Source organism: Odontomachus brunneus, unplaced genomic scaffold (genome assembly GCF_010583005.1).
Source record: "Odontomachus brunneus isolate Ranch 3 - 2012 unplaced genomic scaffold, Obru_v1 Obru_scaffold_199, whole genome shotgun sequence".
In the NCBI taxonomy this organism is placed as follows: domain Eukaryota; kingdom Metazoa; phylum Arthropoda; class Insecta; order Hymenoptera; family Formicidae; genus Odontomachus; species Odontomachus brunneus.
The window spans coordinates 541,772-565,004 of NW_022639649.1; the positions used below are offsets into that span (position 1 = coordinate 541,772).

A 23,233-nucleotide genomic window follows, 5' to 3' on the forward strand; every position below is an offset into this window, starting at 1 on the left:
CCGATCACCCCGGCCATTATTAAAAAGCCGAACGCCACCTCAAACCTCGGCATTAGAAATTTGGATAACCTTTAAGTGCAAGCGAATTTTTCATTATACATGACACGCCATATTAATGCGTCATCCGTTAAATACGAACTTCATAGCTTCGCGATGGATATCCACGGCCCTAATTATTCCGTCGGAAATCAGATTTTTGCTGTTCAAACTGACATTCCGCAGCGCGTCGGTACTCATTGCGTGTTCGATACGATAACTACAAGTAATTTTTATAAAAAATCTGTTTAAGATTTGTTTAAGCTAAGGTTAACATATAATTAATTTTGTTAGGCAGGTATCTCGATTAAAAATAAAAAAAAAAACGTGTTCTCAGTTATCAGTAAAAAACTAATTATCAATAGTTATTCTGTCATTCCCATTTTCTTACCAGGCAACTGTGAACATTCCGCAAACGCATTCCTGACACGAGACGAGCACCGATAGCGTCGCCGGTACTGTGATACCGCCTATGAAAATGGCTGTGTTTATGTGCAAGAGGATTAAATAGAAATATTTTTGCTGATCCACGAAATACTCCATTGGAAAAACTATGACATGAGGTCTGGACTCGTTTCGCGGTTGAACAATATCAAGAATGCTCGACCAACACTGGATCGAAATAAAACTAAATTCACCACAAACGAAGGATGCTGAAAAAGAAAAATATACAAACTCTAGACGATTATTTTTATATTACAATATACATTGACTCAAATTTGAGATACACGAAAAGAATTTTATAATAAAATAGTAAGGAATTTATATAAAAAAAAATTATAATTTTTTCTCCATGTAGTTTATGTGTGAACTTTACAAGTTCCGTGAAGGTTTCCACGAGCGGAAAGTATGATTCACGTTGTGACGAAGGCCTCGACATTTCTTAAACTCTGACCTGTAAGCAAAATAGTGTAACGTCTCGAGATAAGCCCGTATTTTTGCATGATGGCAATCTCATTCTTGTCTTTCAGCTCGCCACATGTGCGTTGAAGTTGCTCCATTAACTTCTTGATCTACAGTTTCAATAATTTCTTTTATTAAAAAATTTTATTTCTGAAAACAAATTCATCAAAACTACTTATATAGACAAACAGGATAAAAAAAATTAACTTACAGATACGGTATTCATCCAGAACGCGCTGTATTTGATCATGATATTTATAAATATGAACACGGAAGCGAGAACTTTGACGATTAACTCCAAAGTGCATTCCGCGGTCATAAATGTTGTAAACTGCAAATAACAATTTTGTCGAGAAAATCGCGCTAAAAGATCCCTATTCTCCATTGATAAATTAGAAATCGTGAAACATTATTCAATAATTGTTTAATAGATCGCATATCAATACTTATTGTCTATTAATAGTCTTCCTATAGTCGCGGTGTGAAAATCGTAACGTAACATTAATAAATGCGAATACTTATATTTTGTAAATTTAGCAAAGTAAACTCTTAATCGTTGGCTCTTATTCGTAATGCGGTAATTTGTCACATAATAATATTGCTTCAACAGTGCGCCGTACGTGAAACACGATGACGGTTGATAGAATACCGAATAAGAGAGCATATCGAAGTTGATCGAGTCTTGTTTGCCGGCTTGGCCACAAACCGATAGCTTCCAGAAGATCTTTGCTGAATCTAAAGTATATAGCTTCTACGTTGATCATTTCTCCGCTACTTTCGACGAACGTTTAAGCCGCTCGAAGAAGTCGACGACGGTGTATGCCTCCCTTCTTACTTTTCCCTCATTTTGTCTCATTTTCTTTCATTACTCATTGTGTCTCACTTATAGCGCGAAATTGATCTGATATTGCCTAAATTAATGTAAATATATCGCGCGAAACACTATCGTGTGGGCTCGACAGTCGCATTTCACTCACGTCATTTGAAAGAGAGAGACGATTAGGCGATCGATTTGCCAGAGAGAATAATTCTCCCAGATGGTATTTTCCCATAAAAAAAAGCACCCTTGAGGACACTTGTTGCGCCAGAACCGCGCAAGCGTATTCGACGCTTCTCGATGTCGCTATTTCCAGTGTTAGATTACGGTATGAGCATTCATACGTTACGTTTGATCTTCAGGCGATAGTTTGTCTCGCTCAGTTCTCGTTGCTCATGTCTTTTAAATAATATATCTATCGACATGTATTGAAAGAGATGCAATGTTACTTAGAATATATTTGTGAGGTAATTTGTGTTCCTCAGAAAGCGCACTGCTATACAATCCCGTCTTTTTCTCAATTTTAACGTGTCATTGGTCAGAGTGTTAATAAGTATGGGGAAAGGATGCAATGCTAGCTGTTATTTTTTGTAAATATACTTATGTTTTCTAAAAACTCCATTGCATTTGGTGTAAATGCGGAGATGTACCGGTGCTTATTTTCCGCGAAAACAAAAAATACCTACGGCTGTAATAAAAGTGCCGCGTATTTACCGAGTATTTGTCGTTTTTCAGAGCTGCGATCACTTTAACGCCCACAGGCACACATTACATTTCTCTCCTGAGAAGAAACATCCCTCGCTAAGTACTATTTACATAGCACCAAAGTCAATTTTGTTATTACTAAAATATTGCTGTAATAAATTAATTTTTTAACGTGGAAATAATATTGAATAATTATTCAGTTTCAGGAGCGTCTAAATAACTACTCAATATTATAGTAATTTTCTCTATTGAAAAATAGGATGTTAACTCTACTAAAATGTTAGCTTAAGATGATAAGATAATTATATTTTAATAGATATTGAAATAATATTAATTTGATCATACAATACGACTCTAACCTTATATTAATATTCATATTTAAGATCGATTAAATTATTCTACGATGCACTTTTTTGTATAAGCAAGTGGGAAATCCACCGTTGCTTTATCACTAATTGCAACTCTAACAGCTTTATCTCTGCGTAGAATACAAAACGGTGAAGTAGGATATTGACGTGTTCGCCAACTGCAAAAGAGATCTCGTTCGAGACGCGCGCGACTTGATGTCCTATTCTGGACGCATAGTGCACATTAGTATATCCTTCTAATTTCAAGGTTTGGTTTTTTGTACAAACGTCGTATCAGCTTGAGTATAAAAAATAATATATTTAGCATTCGATACGCTTCAAATCTAAATGTGTTATTTTTACACTCATAAGCGTGTAATTTGGTTAAAACTCTTTCTGCATGTTTCTTACAATTTTAAATCATTAATGTCATTTAATACGTTTGAGACATGTAAATTATAATTTAATACGTTTAAATGACGTGTTAAATGACGTGACTTACAAGTAAACCTAAAAGGTACATACCCAAAAGGTACATTCCGATCTTGACACAAATGTAGAAGTACAAAAAATATTTAGATCATATTTTTTCATTTTGACTTACCTTGAACTTCACGGGCAGTTTATGGCTTTTTAATTTTCTCACTCTTATCGTCAACAAGTGCGACAAAAATGTATAAGAAATAAAATTGAATACAAGATATTATTAAATAATTTTACAAAATCGGTATATAATAGATATAATTAAATAATTTTAACAAAATCGGCATAGTTGAGACATAAACCATTCTAAATTTGTCTAGCCGAGATTCCAACCGAAATATTTTAAATCTGTGCTAAATTAATAGAAAATGGTCCGAATCTTGGCCAAATCGAGAAATTATTTGTATAAATAATTTTTTTCAACTTTTCATATGTTTTGTTTAATCATTTTATTATTTATACAAATAATTTTTCACATTTGACCTTATATTCATAATCAGCAAACCACAAACACCTATATCTTATATTCAGTTTTATTTCTTACTAGAACAATACATGCGCGCGCTACGCGCGCGCCATGTAGTTAATAAAAAACGTAAAATAAAAATAAAATAAAAATTAAATTAAATTAAAATTTATTTTAATTAATTAATAATTATAGGGAGAGACAGGGAGAGACGGAGAGAGACGGGGAGAGACGGGGAGAGACGAGGAGTGACGCGGAGAAACGGGGAGAGGCAGGGAGGGACAGGGAAAGACAGGGAAAGAGGGAGAGACAAGGAAAGATAGAGTGATACGGGGAAGGACAGGGAGAAACAGGGAAAGACAGGGAGAGACAAGGAGAGAGACAGTGAGAGATAGGGAAAGACAGAGAGAGAGACAGGGAGAGACAGAGAAAGACAGGGAAAGACAGGGAGAGACAGGGAGAGGCAGGAAGAGGCAGGAGAGGCAGGAGAGACAGGAAGAGACACAAAGCAAGCCGCAGCCCACATGAAATGAGCTAAGCGAGAAAACCAATCAGTATCGCGGAAAAGCGGCAACAATTAAATCTGTTACATGCCTTTTTTTAGAGAACATACATTTTTGTTGCACTTGTTGATGATAGGAGTGAGAATATTAAAAAGCTATCAACTACTCGCGAAATTCAAAGTGGGTCAAAATGAAAAAATATGACCTAAATATTTTGTATACTTCTACATTTGTGCCAAATTAGAAAGAAATGGAAGTGTAACGTTTGGGTAGGTTTACTTGTTAGTACAGTGAAAAACATGTAAAAGGAGATTCAAGCAAAGTTATACATTTTGATGGTAGTGTGCGCGTCCAAAATAAGGACCCTGCTAAGACGCACAATTCCCTTACCGCGGCGAAGCATTTCATGGATCCATTGAAAAAACCACCTACGCTCAAAGTGAAATCCTTGGTACCTCTTTGCAGAAGGAACACTATCAATTTCTGCACGTGCAAAGGCGCTTCATACCATGGAACGTTGTACCTGCGAATCAGCGATTAGGCAGCGAACGGAAATAACTTGAGAAAAGTGGAGAAACTGTGAGCCGAACACTTTTGACATATATACATTTCACGAAAGCTGTTAATTTCCGCGTTTGACGTAATTATTTTCCAAGTAGCTGCTCACTTATAAATATCGCTATCTGACGAAAATGTGTCTTACACGGTAGTAAATATCTGACTGTTGTGGTCCGTAAGATCCTGCCCAATGTAGTTAGCTATGAACATGTATAGAATAATGAGGAATATGCACCCAGTAGGTAAAAACAGTTCCCCGATATTAAACTCGGAGCACAAGACCTGAAAGACCTAGCAAGTGTGAATTACACGTTAAAAGTACGCGGAGATCTGTTAACTTTGGTGTAGAGTTGTAAAAATATCTATAGTTTTTTTTCTCAGTTTAATAATTGATCTGAACAAATAGGCTTCAATTCAATTAATTGCGATGATTGATCCAAGTAAAAACAATCAAAAAGTGTTTAATTGATGATTGATATGAGCGGAGAGAATCAAAGATTCTTCAATTAACAATTGAATTTAACAAATTTAATGATAGACTGTTTAATCAACGATTTAATTTAGCAAATTTAATTAAAAGTCGTTCAATTGAATTCGTTTAAATCAGCCGCCAATCGAATAGTCTTCGATTGATTTTGTCCAAATCAATTGTCAATTGAATTGGACTTCTAATTCCAAATCCAGTTGACGGACTCCAATTGAATTGGTTTATATTAATCGTCAGTTAAATACGATAATTACGTATCCCAGCATAAAAATAAAGCATTATTACTATTATTATTAAAGAAACATCGTGTAAAATTGTGCGAAAAAGCACATTCAAAAATATGAGCCGAAACTTACGCGGAACAGATTAAGCGTCAAACCGATCACCCCGGCCATTATTAAAAAGCCGAACGCCACCTCAAACCTCGACATTAGAAATTTGGATAACCTTTAAGTGCAAGCGAATTTTTCATTATACATGACACGCCATATTAATACGTCATCCGTTAAATACGAACTTCATAGCTTCGCGATGGATATCCACGGCCCTAATTATTCCGTGGGAAATCAGATTTTTGCTGTTCAAACTGACATTCCGCAGCGCGTCGGTACTCATTGCGTGTTCGATACGATAACTACAAGTAATTTTTATAAAAAATCTGTTTAAGATTTGTTTAAGCTAAGGTTAACATATAATTAATTTTGTTAGGCAGGTATCTCGATTAAAAATAAAAAAAAAAACGTGTTCTCAGTTATCAGTAAAAAACTAATTATCAATAGTTATTCTGTCATTCCCATTTTCTTACCAGGCAACTGTGAACATTCCGCAAACGCATTCCTGACACGAGACGAGCACCGATAGCGTCGCCAGTACTGTGATACCGCCTATGAAAATGGCTGTGTTTATGTGCAAGAGGATTAAATAGAAATATTTTTGCTGATCCACGAAATACTCCATTGGAAAAACTATGACATGAGGTCTGGACTCGTTTCGCGGTTGAACAATATCAAGAATGCTCGACCAACACTGGATCGAAATAAAACTAAATTCACCACAAACGAAGGATGCTGAAAAAGAAAAATATACAAACTCTAGACGATTATTTTTATATTACAATATACATTGACTCAAATTTGAGATACACGAAAAGAATTTTATAATAAAATAGTAAGGAATTTATATAAAAAAAAATTATAATTTTTTCTCCATGTAGTTTATGTGTGAACTTTACAAGTTCCGTGAAGGTTTCCACGAGCGGAAAGTATGATTCACGTTGTGACGAAGGCCTCGACATTTCTTAAACTCTGACCTGTAAGCGAAATAGTGTAACGTCTCGAGATAAGCCCGTATTTTTGCATGATGGCAATCTCATTCTTGTCTTTCAGCTCGCCACATGTGCGTTGAAGTTGCTCCATTAACTTCTTGATCTACAGTTTCAATAATTTCTTTTATTAAAAAATTTTATTTCTGAAAACAAATTCATCAAAACTACTTATATAGACAAACAGGATAAAAAAAATTAACTTACAGATACGGTATTCATCCAGAACGCGCTGTATTTGATCATGATATTTATAAATATGAACACGGAAGCGAGAACTTTGACGATTAACTCCAAAGTGCATTCCGCGGTCATAAATGTTGTAAACTGCAAATAACAATTTTGTCGAGAAAATCGCGCTAAAAGATCCCTATTCTCCATTGATAAATTAGAAATCGTGAAACATTATTCAATAATTGTTTAATAGATCGCATATCAATACTTATTGTCTATTAATAGTCTTCCTATAGTCGCGGTGTGAAAATCGTAACGTAACATTAATAAATGCGAATACTTATATTTTGTAAATTTAGCAAAGTAAACTCTTAATCGTTGGCTCTTAATCGTAATGCGGTAATTTGTCACATAATAATATTGCTTCAGCAGTGCGCCGTACGTGAAACACGATGACGGTTGATAGAATACCGAATAAGAGAGCATATCGAAGTTGATCGAGTCTTGTTTGCCGGCTTGGCCACAAACCGATAGCTTCCAGAAGATCTTTGCTGAATCTAAAGTATATAGCTTCTACGTTGATCATTTCTCCGCTACTTTCGACGAACGTTTAAGCCGCTCGAAGAAGTCGACGACGGTGTATGCCTCCCTTCTTACTTTTCATTCATTTTGTCTCATTTTCTTTCATTACTCATTGTGTCTCACTTATAGCGCGAAATTGATCTGATATTGCCTAAATTAATGTAAATATATCGCGCGAAACACTACCGTGTGGGCTCGACAGTCGCATTTCACTCACGTCATTTGAAAGAGAGAGACGATTAGGCGATCGATTTGCCAGAGAGAATAATTCTCCCAGATGGTATATTCCCATAAAAAAAAGCACCCTTGAGGACACTTGTTGCGCCAGGACCGCGCAAGCGTATTCGACGCTTCTCGATGTCGCTATTTCCAGTATTACATTACGGTATGAGCATTCATACGTTACGTTTGATCTTCAGGCGATAGCTTGTCTCGCCCAGTTCTCGTTGCTCATGTCTTTTAAATAATATATCTATCGACATGTATTGAAAGAGATGCAATGTTACTTAGAATATATTTGTGAGGTAATTTGTGTTCCTCAGAAAGCGCACTGCTATACAATCCCGTCTTTTTCTCAATTTTAACGTGTCATTGGTCAGAATGTTAATAAGTATGGGGAAAGGATGCAATGCTAGCTGTTATTTTTTGTAAATATACTTATGTTTTCTAAAAACTCCATTGCATTTGGTATAAATGCGGAAATGTACAGATACGTTTAAACAATCGTGAAGTACCTTATTTTTGCGTGGTGTAGAGTACGGTGAAATACGATATCGATGTGTTTGCCAGCTGTGAAAGAGAAGTTGTTCGGCTGAAAACGCTACAGATATTTAAGCGATTTCTCTATGATAAACGATAGAATTTCTTACCGAGGCAAAACACTCTAATGATACGTGGATCAGTTTACCAATGTTCAGCGTGAAATCTTTCGTACCTCGTTGCAATAGAAACAGTATCAGTTTTTGCACGGTCACTGGTGTTTTGTACCAGTGAACGTTGTACCTGCGAATTATTAGCTAGACAAGATAAATTGGTAACTCGAGATCTGTAAGAAGACGAGAAGCTAAGTAATTATTAACGACTGATTTTTGAGAGAGCTACGTTACTTTTGCCTCCAATTTATTTGAATAAATATTTCAAGTAAGTTAATTGACGATTAATTCGAGCGATAATTAACGATAATTAATTAATTAATTATCAATTAATTGCTCACAATTCTGAATATAGAATATCTCTAAAAAGATGCTGGATGCCGACATAATGCAGTCTCGTAGTTTGCTATTTGTTTTTCTATTTGTCTGCATAGAATTACAAATACTTCTAGAGAGTGAAAATAGTAATGTCAATACATGAAATATTGTATTGAAAGCAAAAAAATTTGTTTATTTATAAAATCGTTTTTTTAAACTGCATTATGTTTACCATCTCCTTAAGAAGCATTTGTTATCTTATGATTGATATCATCAAATTCTCCATGAATCTGTCTCTTACGCTGTAATAAACACTCTTCTATTGTGATCTGTAAGATCCTGCCCAATATAGTTGGCTAAGAATATGTACATAGCGATTATAGCTGCATATCCAACGGACAACATCAGTTCCTTTATATTACGACAATTCGATGACGCAATCGAAAAGATCTGTGTGACATAAACACATTACATTTCTCATATATTGCCTCGATTTATTGTGATTCTACACTTTTAGTAGATTAATACTGCAATTCTAAACAAAATCGTAAAACTCGTAACTTGTTCTCGTAAGACTTGTAAGAACTTATAGAACGAATGGATCTGCAATTCTATGCGGACCGTATAATTACTCGTAAATATATACGATTTTTTTTGTTTTTTCATAAGCTGCGATTTTACGATTTACTCGTATATTTGCTTAGAATTGCAACATAAAACTCTCAAATGTCTCGCTTAACATGTTGCTATTTAGAATTTACCTGAAAATATACGACCGTGGACAGAAAGATTGTCCCTAATTTTTGGAGAGAATTTGCATATAAACTCTCTGTCTTTTTCAATAGGAAAATTCCGTTTTTGAACAGAAAATTATCTCACTAAATAATACGGATGAGTTTGCAGACTCCTCCCGAAAATTATGGACAGTTTTTTCGTCTACGACCGTATTAAAGAACGAAAGACGAAGACTCACGCGAAAAAGGTTGAGACTGAAACTGCTTATTCCGAACAATATCGTTGTGCCTAACATCACCTCAAATTTAGTCACCAGAAATTGGGAGAATCTTTAAGAATGAAAGAACTTTTCACTATTACATGTCATGAGTGCAATACTATACTATACTATAAGTAAATACCAACTTCATAGCTCTCCGATGAACTTTTACAGCTTTAGTGATCCTCAAAAAAGTCAGATTTCTGCCTCTCGGTGTGACTTGGTTGGTGCTTATCGCATGTTTGATACGGTAACTGCAAGTAGTCTGTCATTATTACATAGTTGTGTCGTTGAATGTATCTTTGTCTTCACGAAAAGAAAAACTATCACTTGGTCTGAAATAGCAAATTCTAATAAAAATTTCGTTTATTACGTTATGATGTAAGAAATATTCTTGATTTAAATTTATTTTTAATTTATTTTGTTTGCGATAATCTCCTCTGAAATCTCTGTACTTACTTTCTTACCTGGCGACCATGAACAGTCCGCAGACGCACTTTTGACACGCGATGAATAACGTTCCTGTTGCTAGCATTGTGGTAATGCCTATACAAACAGCTGCGTTTGAGTGCAGCATTATTAAGTAGAAGTATCTGTGGTGATCCACAAAATATTCCATCGGGAACAGCGAAATGCGTGACCTGAATTCATTTCTTGGTTGAACGAAGTCGAGTATGCTCGACCAAAATTGAATCAAGATAAGAGCAATTTCGCCGAAAATAGCGGATGCTAAAAATGAAAAAACACAATTTACTTTGCATGATTCGTATGCTCCTCTAACTTTTTAAAAACAATCGCTTAAGAATTGATTAATTAATTCTGTGTGTAGAGAAAAGGGAAACGAATATACTAATACTATTGTAACAATAATGATCATAGTTATTCTGAGTAATTGTAATTAATAACGGACGTAGTATGACTTCATTTTACTTGTGAGCCAAACTGTATAACGTTTTGAAATGTTTCCATATTTTTTGATAATAGCAAGTTCGTTCTCATCCTTTATCTTGCCGCATATGTGTTGGAGTTCTTCCAATACAATCTTGACCTGTAGTTTCAACAACTTATTATACTAAGTATTATTATACACAGGGTGATTCTGTCAGAATGTTACAAAATTTTTATAATACGAAGGCTTGGTAAAGGAATTAATTTAAGATAAAATAATGTTTTGTGACACTTCTTTTAATTCCTAGAAATCTTTTTATTATTAAATATTGTGTCTAACAAAGCTTCCCGTGGTTTATTCTGATCTACTTTTGTTGTACTTTATTTATTTTCTTCTCTGAAAATAAATCAAAACAGATCAAAAACTTCTCAAAAATAGATCAAAACAAAGCGTGGAAACGTATTTGTCAAGCACAATGCTAAATAACGAAAAGGCTAGGCGTCCTTAAGAAACCGTTACAGGACATTGCTTTCTCCTATCTCAAAATCATCACTTTGTCAAGCTCTTCAACCACAAAAATTTTCTTTTAATAGAATCTTAACAGAATCACCTTTATACTACAGTATAAAATGTTATTTTGTAATGGGGTTAGTTACATGGATAAGTAGAGAGAGAATAAAGAGTCAACTCACGGTTGCGGTGTTCATTCGAAACGAGGAGTACTGAATTGCGAAATTCAAGAAAATTGACATAGAAGATAACACTTTGATGACAATGTCTAGAGTGCATTCTGTGGTGATAAACGTTGTAAACTACAATCAAGAAGTTTTCTCGTGGAAATGTTTTACTAGGAAGCATTATTTAAAAATTAATATCTAAACAATACTGTATATGTATAATTATGATACAAAATGTAATATAACAGTAAAGAGACCTCTTCTGTATATGATCATTTATATTTAAAGCATGTAAAATTGAAAAAAACTTGCAGGTAATCATATGATATAACGATTTATTATGCAATGATACTATTTCAATTTTATGCCATACATGACACATGATGGCGAGCAGCAGTATAGAGAGGAATAATGTGTACTGAAGTTGAGTGATCCTCGTTTGTTGATAAGGCCACAGACCGATAGCTAGTAGAAGATTTTTACTGACACTAAAGTACTGAACCTCGATACTGATCATCTCTACTCGAAGTTTCACATACGTTTGGCCGCAGGGAATTCAACGTGCGCGTTCATCCCCTTCTATCTCCCATCAATCGATTAGGCAATTTGGCCACTTTATAGCACAAAAGAATCCATTGACAATGATTGGTGACAATTCTTCTTAAATTTAATGGTATTTCGCATTCCCTCCTCTTCTGTTCGTCGCGAATAAGCATTTCTTAACATACTCCTTTTACAATATTTCTTCTGGTGCAAATTGACCAATTTTGGAGTAATTTCTATACAACTGTTGTGCTATAAAATTCCACTGTGAGAACGCAACATTCGTGTTTCGCCAATATTGTGGCGGTAAGAGCTGCGATTAAGCGATCGATTTCCCAGTAGTAGAAATTTTCTCAGGTGGTTCGTTCAGGTGGGGAACGCGCAAGAGCACATTCGTACCTCTTCTACTATTTCACTATTTCACTTGTGTCATTTTCACGAGTGCTGATAGGTCACATTTCATCTCCGGACTGACGCTCAGCCACGATCTGCGATTTGTGCTAATATTATCTCCCGCAATATCAGATAGTAATTGAAAAGCGTATGTATCTATATTTATTTAACATGTCAAAAATACATAAAATAATATATGTATGTAAATGTATATTTTAACATGTAAGTTAACCATGTTTCTCCTGATTGTATCCTAACTAGGAGCAGAGATAAATGATACTGCAAGTTTAATAATTTTAGTAATTCTCTATTTCTCACTATTTTGCTAGTAGGTTACGTTGCTGATAGATATCCGTATCACTGTCGCGTTGAATAAATAACAGTGAAATAAGATATTGTGGCGCTAATCAACTGCAATGAGACATTTGTTTCCTTAATTATCGCGCTCTTCCGACACGAGGTTATCCGTTTCAAAACGTGCCGACAATAATTTTCAAGTGAATATTTCAAACTTACAAGAACGATTTATCTTTAATAAATGAAATAAAACGTGCGTACACGCATACATAATAAACAAAAGAAAAAAAAGTTGGAGGAAGCATAACGTGACTAATATTCGTAGCGCTACCTTCATAATCTTTACTATTAATGGTACTTTTAATTGTTATAAAAAAATAATTGTATTGGTGCTAAAATTATCTTAAATAGCGTGATGTTTTGGAGCGTAGGGCTTCTGTCTTCTGACCACACGGTGCGCAATCTTTTCTTACCGTTGCGAAACCTTCTAAGAATCCTACGAAGATGCCACCGACCTGTAGATTGTAAGTCTTAGTTCCTCTCTGCAGTATGAACAGTATCATCTTCTGAATTTCTAAAGGAGCCATGTACCACCGTATATTGTATCTAAGTAACAATATAATAAATGACTAGCAAAACCAATGAATCAATAAAAAGCTTCATGGAAATGTAACTTCTTCATCATATAGGGTGTCTCTACCGCATTATTATCTTAAAAGCGGATTCCTAAGGTAATTTGAATAAAAAAAATCCTAATACAAAAATGGTAAGGCTATAATACTTTTCAAATTATACAATTATATTATTATACAATAATAACGATTAAAGTTAACCAATTTTACTGGCTAAAGTACGCACGCTCAGGTACGGTACAACACACAATGGTACAGGTGCATGCACATGTCCCTTTTCCAAATATTGATACGGAAGTTTATACATACAACAATATATGTAATAATAATCTGCTTTTTCTATCATTTAAATAAATATATCGCAATTAATAACAATTTCGTTAAAATGTTATGAATAAAATATTACACAATACATTTATGAGAATCAGTCAACTGTCACGCATTTGACATTTCTTTCAGGGATTTACAACTAATTTCATATCTTATGTAAATTCTCTCTTATATGCATGCACCTGGGCTCTTATTTTTGAAATTTTTGCGTATACGTAATTTTCATTGCGCAGTTATTTTATAGTATGATTAAACCTGCGCAGTAAAACTTACGTATACTACTTACGTATAACTATTTCAAGAAGGCTCTGTACCATTGTGTGTTATACTGTACCTGAACGCGCATACTTTAGCCAATATAATTGGTTAACTTTAATTGTTTATAATTTAAAAAGTATTATAGCCTCGACATTTTTGCATTAGGCTCTTTTTCTTCAAATTACCACAGGAATCCGTCTTTAAGAGATAATGGCGGGACACCTTGTATATACACGGAGAGAGAACATTAATTTTTTTTCTTTTATATAAATTTATTTCCATATTATTCTACGAGTGTCACGTAAAAGTCGCTTATACGGTGATGAACACTTGATTATTGTGATCCGTGATTCTTTGGGCGATGTAATTGCCTATGAACATGTACAGGTACTGAGTACTCAAGAATATAATTTGTATAGTCATTTCCTCGACGTCGTATCCAGACGACAACGTCAGAAAGATCTGAAACACGATTTCGCGAGTGTGTATGCGTATGCATGTGCTCTTTTACATAGACGGCACTCACTCGTAGTAGATTAAGACTCGTGGAAATCACACCGGCGCCTATCAATAGGAAGAACCACAGCGTGAATGTGGACATTAAAAATTCGGCGGACCTTTAAAATGTAAAAGGGAACATCAGTGCACTGATTTTATGCGTGTATTTGGATTGATACCAACTGCAGAGTTTTGCGATGAATATCTACTGCACAAATTATCCTTTCGTAGGTGGATTTCTCGTTCTGTGGCCACGATTCGATAAGCTTCATCGCGTGCTGAATGCGATAGCTACAATCAATTGGAAAAATAATCTTGATGAGAATATCTCAAAGTATCGACCGTTAGTAAAATTGTTTAAGACCTTTTAAGACTTAAGCATCGATCCCATTTAAGTAAAATTTTTTTATGAAATAATCTTAAAAAAATTTCAATTAATTTCAATTCAAAGTTTTTTAATTCATATAAAATTGACCAGAGGTACAATTTTTTGATACATAATTTTGTACATAATTATATATATTCATGTTTACAATTTAATAATTTAATTTAATAATTTTAAAAGAAGACACGCAAGAAAACACGTCGTTCACTCTCTTCACCTGGCAATTCTGAACATCCCGCAGATGTGTTGACCATATGACATCAGCATCGTTCCGGTACTAAGCATCGTTAGGCCAGATATACAAATTGCCGCGTTCGCGTGCAGCAGAGGCAAGTAAAAATGTTTCTCTTGATCGAGGAAGTACTCGTTTATGAATCGCAACGTGTGGATCGGTCGACTACTATTTGTGGGCAGAATTATATCGAGAATGCGTGGCCAGAGTTGCGACAGGCAAAGAATAAAGAAAGCGCAGGTAGAAAGCACTAGAAAGAAAGAAACAAAGAGATACAAATATTTTCGAGAAAATGTAATTGCGCTTAGAATTTGGAATTTGTTAATTGACTTCGGAATGTATAACTTGCACGTCAGCAAAAATCATAACGTGTCACCTCACCTGTGAGTATAGAAGTATAGCGTCTCGCCTTGTTCCCATATTCGTTCAGGATAGCGGTTTCCTTCTCGTCTCTTAACTCATCATAGATACGCTGAATTTGCTCGATGAGAGACTTCACCTGTCGTTTCAATGTTCTAGTTCTTAATTTTTAATACTAACATTTAACCTCCTGGCTGTCCATATAAAATTCATCGATACGAGAAATTTAAAGAGAAGAAAGAGTAGTTGGTGGATGTAAAAGCTAATTTTTCAAAGCTTATTGGACGAAAATAAAGGAATGACAGTATTCGCTAACTCACCTCTTCGCCAATGACATAGAATGAAATGTACTTTATCATGCTAGTGATAAGGATGAAAGTGGTGAGGAGAACTTTGAGGACAAGATCCGCCGTGCATCTCGAAGTAATAAATACTCCAAGCTGCACACACACATGCAATTATATTTTGGTTGTGCTAACACGAAAATGGTTGTAACAGTAGTATATAAGGGATTATTATCACTAATATTATAGTAGAATTTAATTTAAAAAAGTGTTTTTACTGACTATAATGTATAATGATTATTTCTGCATGTGATTATTATATATTATAGTTACAAATACCAAACATTTTTTTCTCAGTGCACGAAACCACGATACGTACCTGAGACAGAATAAATGTCGTGAGAATACCGAAAAGCAGAACGAATTGGAACTGAACGAACTTCGATTGTTCATAAGGCCACAGGTCAAGCATGAGCAGAAGAACTCGATTGGTCCCGAGTTGGTTCTTTCCCATGCAATAAACAAAAATTCTTGTTCTGCGAAGACCACGCAAGCGTACACATTTCTCTTCAACTTTTCACGTGTGTCATTCTAATAGGAAAGCTCATGCATTGCGCATCGAACTAATATTCGTGCTGTTCATTCTTTGATGGCAAGGAGTGTGTATATTTGTGTTATTTTAATACGTCTAGTAAAATAATAATTCACTTTATATCAGTACGCACTTTATAGCGATTACGCAACAATCGATTTTATGCGCGTCTTTCGTGGAATAATCAACCGATATTTTTCGCGATTGATTTCACTTACACTAATAATTGGAAAAAGGAAAAAAATGAAAAACGACTCTCTCTCTCTCTCTCTCTCTCTCTCTCTCTCTCTCTCTCTTTAATCAATATCGTGCCAGGGGTATTATTTTACGTGACTACTGGTGGTTGCGCAGTTCTGTCTCGTTGATCAACTCGAAGGAACCTCGCATGCCACAGCTGCGAGATCGATCAGCTCACTCGTTCTTTCCGCGCGATTTGCATAAGTCGTGATTTCCTAATAAGGAAGACGCGCTGAATCGCAGTCCGACGAGTTTCTCACGAACGCACGTGACAAACGGCGACCCTGGCGATAGGAGGGCGGCTCTATCAGGATCGCATCCCTCACGAACAAGTCCTGCTGTGGAGGCGTACAATTCCCGCGCGCGCGCAACCTTGCATGTTGGCGACCTATCTGTCTCTATGCGTCCTTGGTCCGGAAATATGCTTCACGTTTGAGGCAATTACGGGCATTAGCGTGGGCGTCGCTGCGGCTTTAATTCGAATGCACCTCACCCCTAAATGAAGCGCTTTTGAACTCGCTAAACGCGGTTATACGTCGTTCATCGCTGTCCAGGATAACGATATTGAACGGCGACAGCGTGTCCTCGTGTTTCTCGTATTTGTCCGTTTGATGCACGCGAGACAACAATGTAACGTCGCGTAACGGAGTTTATTTCGCTTTGCCATAGAAATAAATGAAATGTTAAGTTTGATGTTACGGAAAGTAAAGCAGAGAAAGAGAGGAAAATCTAAAACGTCAGTTTCAAATAATTTCTAAGTAATTATTCATATCAAGTTTCACAATTTCGAGGTTTTTGTTTGCATTAGTTGGGACAAATCGTGATATCGTGATATCTAAATTTAGTTAAATTTAATTTTAGCTTAATTGAGATTTAGCAAAATCTCTATAGGAATGTTCTCGAAAAAAGACAGGAGATAGGAAAGGGTTCATGAATTTCTTATTCAATAATATTAATTTGAAATATGTTATATATATGTACACGTAATTTCTCTCTTTTTCTCTGTCTCTTTCTCTCTTTTTCTCTTTCTCTCTATTGATGTGCAGAAAAGCACGCGTGAGGGGTAGTTTTTGACTTTCGCTTGAGGATGATAGCCGTGGCTCGAACTCTGCCCGAAAAGGCTGACGCACCATCTACGTCATCTTTGCTTGTGCCAGGGATGGATTGAACGATATCTCGCAACATCTGAATCCGTGATCAGTCAGGCATGTATATTACGAAGGGATGTTGTATTCGGAAAGAATCCTACACCGAGAAAATATTATGGCTTTTTTCACATAAATTTTTTTCAATCCTACTATTTTTAGTAGTCTAGGAATCGATTATTATTAAGATCTATTTTGTCAAGAAAGATAATAAATTTTGCCAAAAATATAGCAGATTTCGCTACAAAACACAGCAAATATTTTAATAGTACTTTTCATAGTTCCTGAAATATAAGTAGTGCATATGAAATGAAAGGATAATGAATTATTGCAGAATATCGATCTATTTCTCAGTTACAAAATCGTATAGTAATTTTTATTATTTTTAATATGTTTAAACATTCCCGTGTTTAAACAGTGACGAGGCAAATTATAAAGTAAATAAATTTTTTTCGAGTCTAGCTTTGTGCAACTTATATCCCGAGATAAAATCGTTGCTAAAATACAAATATTTACTTTGTATAAACATTTACTTAGATTTTTATTTTTAAATATTTGATCTCAATCGTAAGAATAACTCGTGTGAATAACATAGGGATAGTTCGAGACATGTGTCTGCGTTACGAGAATGTTACATCCGCCCCTGTCTCTTCTATGACGACGAAACTGACGGCACCTTGATCGCGTTACGTCATCTCTCTCGTCATGTTACGTAACGTTATATCATCATAACCAATTTCGTTGGCGTTTGTATACGACATTAAGCGCCGTGACGTCGCGAAGATGAGATGCTTCGTGTGCCAGGATCGCAGGATTTTACAGGAGCGCGCCCGTTTTCCCCGCTTCCTCGCTCCCTCGTCGTCAAGGGCTACGCACCCCTCGTTTAACATTATCCTTCGGCCATAGGCGGGGATACGGATAGGAGAGCTCTCCCGTTTCCACTAAGCTGTCTGTCATGATTCAACGACAAGTTTTAGAAACTACGAATAATTGTTCTAAGACAATGTCCTGTATATCTGTTACAGGAATAATTTGAACTTTAATATGTCTATGTGTATCGCTAAATAAAGGAAAATTGAGGCTCCGGCGCACGAATATCGTCGAAGATGCTCGGGTCGGGTTCATCGTCAGGATCGAATTCCACGTCCATTGGATCAGTCATAGAGGGTGGTTGCGGAATCCTGGGTCTCGCGATCGGTGCCGGTCGCATCAGACAAACTTCCACTTTTTCCCTCACAAGTTTTCTCTCGCACATTGCGCTTATTACGGTCGCTGTTCTCCCCACATACTTCATTATAGACTCCATATTCTCCTCGTATTCCCGAAGCTGCACTCAGCAATTAACAATAAAGAAGTTAAAATTCACGTGCTGAATTCAAATCATATTTACATTACGACAGTATATAACAAAATACATTAAGAGAACGATAAAAAACTAGATTTTTTTTTAATATAGCATAATTGTAGTTTAAACAGGCACTATACATCCGCAAAATAGAAAGTAATTATGACTATAAATGAAGAAAAATGATGTCAACACAATTTATATAAAAACACTTTTTTGTAAGAAATTACGATCCACTGCTTAAAAATTCGTTGTCAAGTTTGAGATGATGAAAATTACAAAGATTTAAAAAATAAACTCTTACTCGAAGTAATTTTACTTGAAAAATAAAATTATTCGAGCGTATATTCCGCGTGAGTTATACTCGAGTTATGTTGCGGGGAAAATAAGATGGTTACATCTCGCTCGACGACTTCCTCGCAATCTCTCGGGTGAACATCTAGTTTGCAGTCCGGCACCGTTGCCGAAAAATCACTCGAAATGAGATTATGCTCACTTCCTGTAGCAACGTTGTATCGACGATTTAGGAGCCTCAGTTTGCACGTTTCACGTTCCGCATAAAGAATGAGCACTCTGAACATATTTTTGCAAATAATTTTGATTACTGCGAGAAACTCTTAAATTTACTACGCACACTCGTTAGGTGATGTTACCTGTTAGGCGGTGTAGGAATCATATCTAACAGCTTGAAGTCTTCCACAGTTATAGGATAGCCAGTCAAGATCCACCCTCTCTTAAGACACTCGGATCCAAGCAAGTATTTCTGAAAGTAGCACAAACAATCATGCAACGAGTTGAAAACAAACTTGAAATATTAGCCACGCAACTCAAATAATTAAATAAATTCAATTTATCTAAATTTATATCAAGGAATTAGAAGAATATCGAGGTTCAAATATAGGAAAGTCAAAATGGAATTACTCGTTAAAGTTTTATTGTAATTTTTGATAATATCGAAGCGTTATTACAAAAGGTTTTGTTTTATTATAGCTGACGTACCTCAACAATTTGTGATTTTATCTTCGGTATCGCCCTGCATTTGTGTTCGTATAATCGCAGAATTTCGCCTAAAACTGACTCTCGCAAACACGCTTGCTCCAGAATGCAATTAAAATTGACTGCAGAAATACGAAATGTCTAATAGATTGTGATATAATCGGCGTAATGATGTGATAAAAGATGTTTATAAGAATGTAAAATAAAGAATATAAGAAATTGTTCATCAGTTAAAGATATCTGACGGCACCGCGCTCAGCATAAAAGCATGGACGACAGGAAAAAAATTTCAATTTATTTTTAATAAGCATTAATTGTTTTATACTTAAAACAATGATTAGATGTTCAGAACTTTATATTGATATCTGTATGCGTTTATTTAAAAAAAATTCGTAAAAAGTTTCTATTTTTCGGCTATTTAAACTTTCCTTTAATTATTAATTATAGTATTACCGTGTACAAGATTGAATGTCGCGGATATGTGCTTGGCTAAAGAGCGACAGCCCGATCCTCGGGGACCCATAAGGACGACACGAAAGAGCGACGGTGCACCGTAATGTTTCCTAATTTTCGTCAATTCCGCGCAATCTATGGCTAACTCTTGAATTGTCTTATTAGCAGCCTGTACTTCCTGAAGAGGAATTATTTGTTCATCGAATTTCGTGGAAAAATTAATATTTAATTCAGTGTAGAATAAGACACTTATTGCCTTCGAGTTCCCAGAAAAGAAATTGCCATATCAACTAACAATTAAAAGATTGGCGTAAGCTTCACGTAGACCTCGAAGAGTTCTCTCATATTCGAGTTGTTCCGCATCCTCTGACAACGAGCGCGATTTATGAGAAGCTTGATCGCATTTGCCTATTTTCTCTGAACCAAGAACAGATTAACATTTATTATTAGTTTATAATTAGTAATCAAAACTTTATATTCAAGCCTGCAAGATTTCATTTGGAAAATAGCAAAAAAAAATAACAAAATCGATGTCTATCGACTCTGATCGCGCTTCGAGAATGAAAATGGGGTTAAAATGAATCAGATCAGAATCACTTTTCTCGTTTGCGCCATTCGGTGGTACGACTTGTATGACGTGAGTTGGTATCACACCGATCTGCTGCAACGCACGCGCTTCTTTCTTGCTTCTCGGTATGTCTGCGTGAGAAAAGAATCGCTCATTTATCTCTCAGGATAATTCCAAGCCCGCTTCATCCAACAGAATAAACATTTTCTCAATTCACGTAAGCAAGATTATACCGACTAACACCCATCCGGTTTCGTGAAGTATTCCCGACATCAAAGTTTTCTTTAATTCAATCGCGATCTCATCGGCATCGATAAATTGATACGTGTTCTGAAATATATATTTTTTTTGTCGAGGTATATTTGGTGTTGTTCATCTGACGAAATAAAAATAAATGTGCGATTCCCTGAGGCGTTTTATAAAAAATCGATCACTGATAACGACGTACGTCGGCAGATGATGAAGCACAAAGATCTTTCAAGGTGATAGGACGGACACCTATTTCCTCCTGAAGAACGTGCGCGAGAGCCATTCTGTCTGCCCATCAACAGAAAATTTCGTTTCGTTTATTTAAAAAAATATATATACGCATATATTTCTTTGGGAATATTGTAGTATAAATATGTCAATTGTACATCTCTTAATGGATTACCGAAGCTTTGTGGAGCTATAAGAATAACTCTGGGAATATCTCGTTTTCGTACGGCATGTTGAATACATTGCTTCATAAACACCACAGGATCTTCTGGTCGCTGGATTAATAATTGTGTCACTAATTCCTATGAATATTATATTTTTGGTTACATATTATTAGATATCTTATTATGAACTATGCTACAAAGAGAACAAAAATAACAATACATAAAATAAATAATATATAATTAAAGTTAGCGACATATATTTGGCAACGAGTAATAATTAACGTGATGTGTTTCAATTACGTAAAAGAATTCATATAATCTGTGCTTTTCCATATAAGGCACAAAGTCCAGAGGAATCGTCAACGGTCTTCTTGTTATTTTTTCAAAATCACTCATTCTCACGATTTTGGTTGATTATTGTCTGGTTAATTAACATAGGTTATGATTCACATCTTTTATATATCTTACATTCAAATAGCACGCGATTTTCAATTGTAAATTGTGAAGAATTATTCTCTTTCTTTATCACACTGTAGTACAGCGTATTAAATTACGTTTAACTTCTTACAATATTAAATTCGAGATGTAATCTCGAAATGATATCGTTGAATGTATTACTTAAACAATAAAAAATCCGGTTGACTTACTATTGATTTATATCACGATCTCGAACTTGCAGTGCGAGCGGTGGAGGCGTAGCGGAGATTTTGAAAGTAATAAAAGAGAGAAGAGTCCCTTAGCCAAGACTCAAACCCTATTTATTTCTTTTTACTCTTCTGGCGACGGCAGGTAAATATTACAGTATCCTCAAACGCTATTTAAGCGAGTACTCAAACCCGTCCGGTGCATCAGAGTTTCTTCGCGACACGCTAGATGACACTAGACAAACTTTAGAATTTCTAATAAGCCGCCATTGTTTTTATCGAGCAATCGAAGTCGTAATCGGACAAATCTTTATTTTTCAACGGCGGATGAGACGATATTTTATTTCCTAATAGTAAGTATTAACAGCAGGGAGGTTGTAATATTTTTTTTTATTTTTAAATGGTACAATTCAACGATTGTAGATTAAAGATACTTCAAATTATTGACATAAATACACAGATGTCTATACTAAATTAGATTGTTAACAAGGGTTTCGAACGTGGGTCACGTAAGGTTTCCGGTTGCATGCGAGAAAATGGCGGCGGTCTTGTGTATGTGATGTTGTGTGTGTGACGTGTCACTTGTGTGAGTACTTACAACGTACAATATGAGACAGCGTGGCCATTAAATTACTGTTGTAAAACCAAAAATGCCAGCATCTTATTGCATCAAAGAATGTCGTAACAAAAAAATAGATGATATTGGATGTTATTTGCTCTGCTCATTTTCAACAAAAGAATTTTATGACTAAACGTAGTGAAAATATGTGGCGGTAGCAGCCATTTTCTCGCATGCACCGGAAACTTTATAGGTGCTTTTATATAAGTGCGTCGAGCGTCGAGCACATGCATAGTAATATATAATAAGTTGTTGCTGAAACGCAAGATTAATTTGATTACATACTGAATTGTCAGTTGAATTTCGAGATATTTATTAGCAATTCAGAAAAAACTGTAAGATATTACAAAATGTCTATTATTTATCGGTATCATTTGTGGTTATTAAAATGCAATAGCATTATTAGTAACGAATATTACAAATAAAACATGGAATTAATTGGATTAATATCACTTGTTTAGTATTTGATAGAGAAGGTTAAAAAATGATGCTCAAAGCATTGTAAGCGCCAAAACGAACGCAGCCATAAGTATTAAGCCAGCAGCACACGATGCTTGTTTCGTGCTGGATTGCTTGCTGGATGGAAATACTCTATTCTGATTGATCCGTCTTCAGAAATGCACCAATCAGAACAGAATATTTCCATCCA

General features: G+C 35.4%; 4 protein-coding genes and 1 pseudogene across 4 annotated transcripts in view; all 5 read right to left on the reverse strand.

Moving 5' to 3' along the window:
- The window catches only part of LOC116852030, a 4,220-nt gene extending 2,435 nt beyond the window's left edge, over nucleotides 1-1,785 (reverse strand). Inside the window, exons 1-7 of the mRNA XM_032831990.1 lie at nucleotides 1,775-1,785; nucleotides 1,560-1,725; nucleotides 1,151-1,270; nucleotides 932-1,049; nucleotides 428-689; nucleotides 140-256; nucleotides 9-69 (exon numbers count right to left, since the gene is read on the reverse strand). Coding sequence (XP_032687881.1) covers nucleotides 9-69; nucleotides 140-256; nucleotides 428-689; nucleotides 932-1,049; nucleotides 1,151-1,270; nucleotides 1,560-1,725; nucleotides 1,775-1,785 — 855 coding nt within the window. The remainder of the gene's footprint in view (nucleotides 1-8; nucleotides 70-139; nucleotides 257-427; nucleotides 690-931; nucleotides 1,050-1,150; nucleotides 1,271-1,559; nucleotides 1,726-1,774) is intronic.
- Nucleotides 1,786-2,865: 1,080 nt separating this feature from the next.
- LOC116852031 lies at nucleotides 2,866-7,410 on the reverse strand (the record flags this gene model as incomplete). The annotated part of the gene is made up of 9 exons (XM_032831991.1): nucleotides 2,866-2,987; nucleotides 4,651-4,783; nucleotides 4,964-5,109; nucleotides 5,662-5,752; nucleotides 5,823-5,939; nucleotides 6,111-6,372; nucleotides 6,615-6,732; nucleotides 6,834-6,953; nucleotides 7,243-7,410. Coding segments are annotated over 9 exons (1,209 nt in total), but the record flags the coding sequence as incomplete, so codon positions are not given.
- Nucleotides 7,411-8,109: 699 nt separating this feature from the next.
- Nucleotides 8,110-11,730, reverse strand: LOC116851994. The gene is made up of 9 exons (XM_032831935.1): nucleotides 11,506-11,730; nucleotides 11,148-11,267; nucleotides 10,497-10,614; nucleotides 10,034-10,295; nucleotides 9,713-9,820; nucleotides 9,546-9,636; nucleotides 8,874-9,022; nucleotides 8,252-8,384; nucleotides 8,110-8,171 (listed from the first exon to the last, which is right to left on the reverse strand). The coding sequence occupies exons 1-9, from the start codon at nucleotides 11,647-11,649 to the stop codon at nucleotides 8,118-8,120; spliced, it is 1,179 nt and encodes a 392-aa protein (XP_032687826.1). The 5' UTR covers nucleotides 11,650-11,730; the 3' UTR covers nucleotides 8,110-8,117.
- Nucleotides 11,731-12,425: 695 nt separating this feature from the next.
- On the reverse strand, nucleotides 12,426-15,858 carry LOC116852032 (annotated as a pseudogene).
- Nucleotides 15,859-17,884: 2,026 nt separating this feature from the next.
- On the reverse strand, nucleotides 17,885-21,212 carry LOC116852033 (adenylate kinase 8-like). The gene is made up of 9 exons (XM_032831992.1): nucleotides 21,129-21,212; nucleotides 20,914-21,010; nucleotides 20,597-20,811; nucleotides 20,408-20,527; nucleotides 20,113-20,290; nucleotides 19,663-19,781; nucleotides 19,317-19,426; nucleotides 19,062-19,236; nucleotides 17,885-18,645 (listed from the first exon to the last, which is right to left on the reverse strand). The coding sequence occupies exons 1-9, from the start codon at nucleotides 21,210-21,212 to the stop codon at nucleotides 18,379-18,381; spliced, it is 1,365 nt and encodes a 454-aa protein (XP_032687883.1). The 3' UTR covers nucleotides 17,885-18,378.
- Between the last annotated feature and the right edge of the window lie 2,021 nt (nucleotides 21,213-23,233).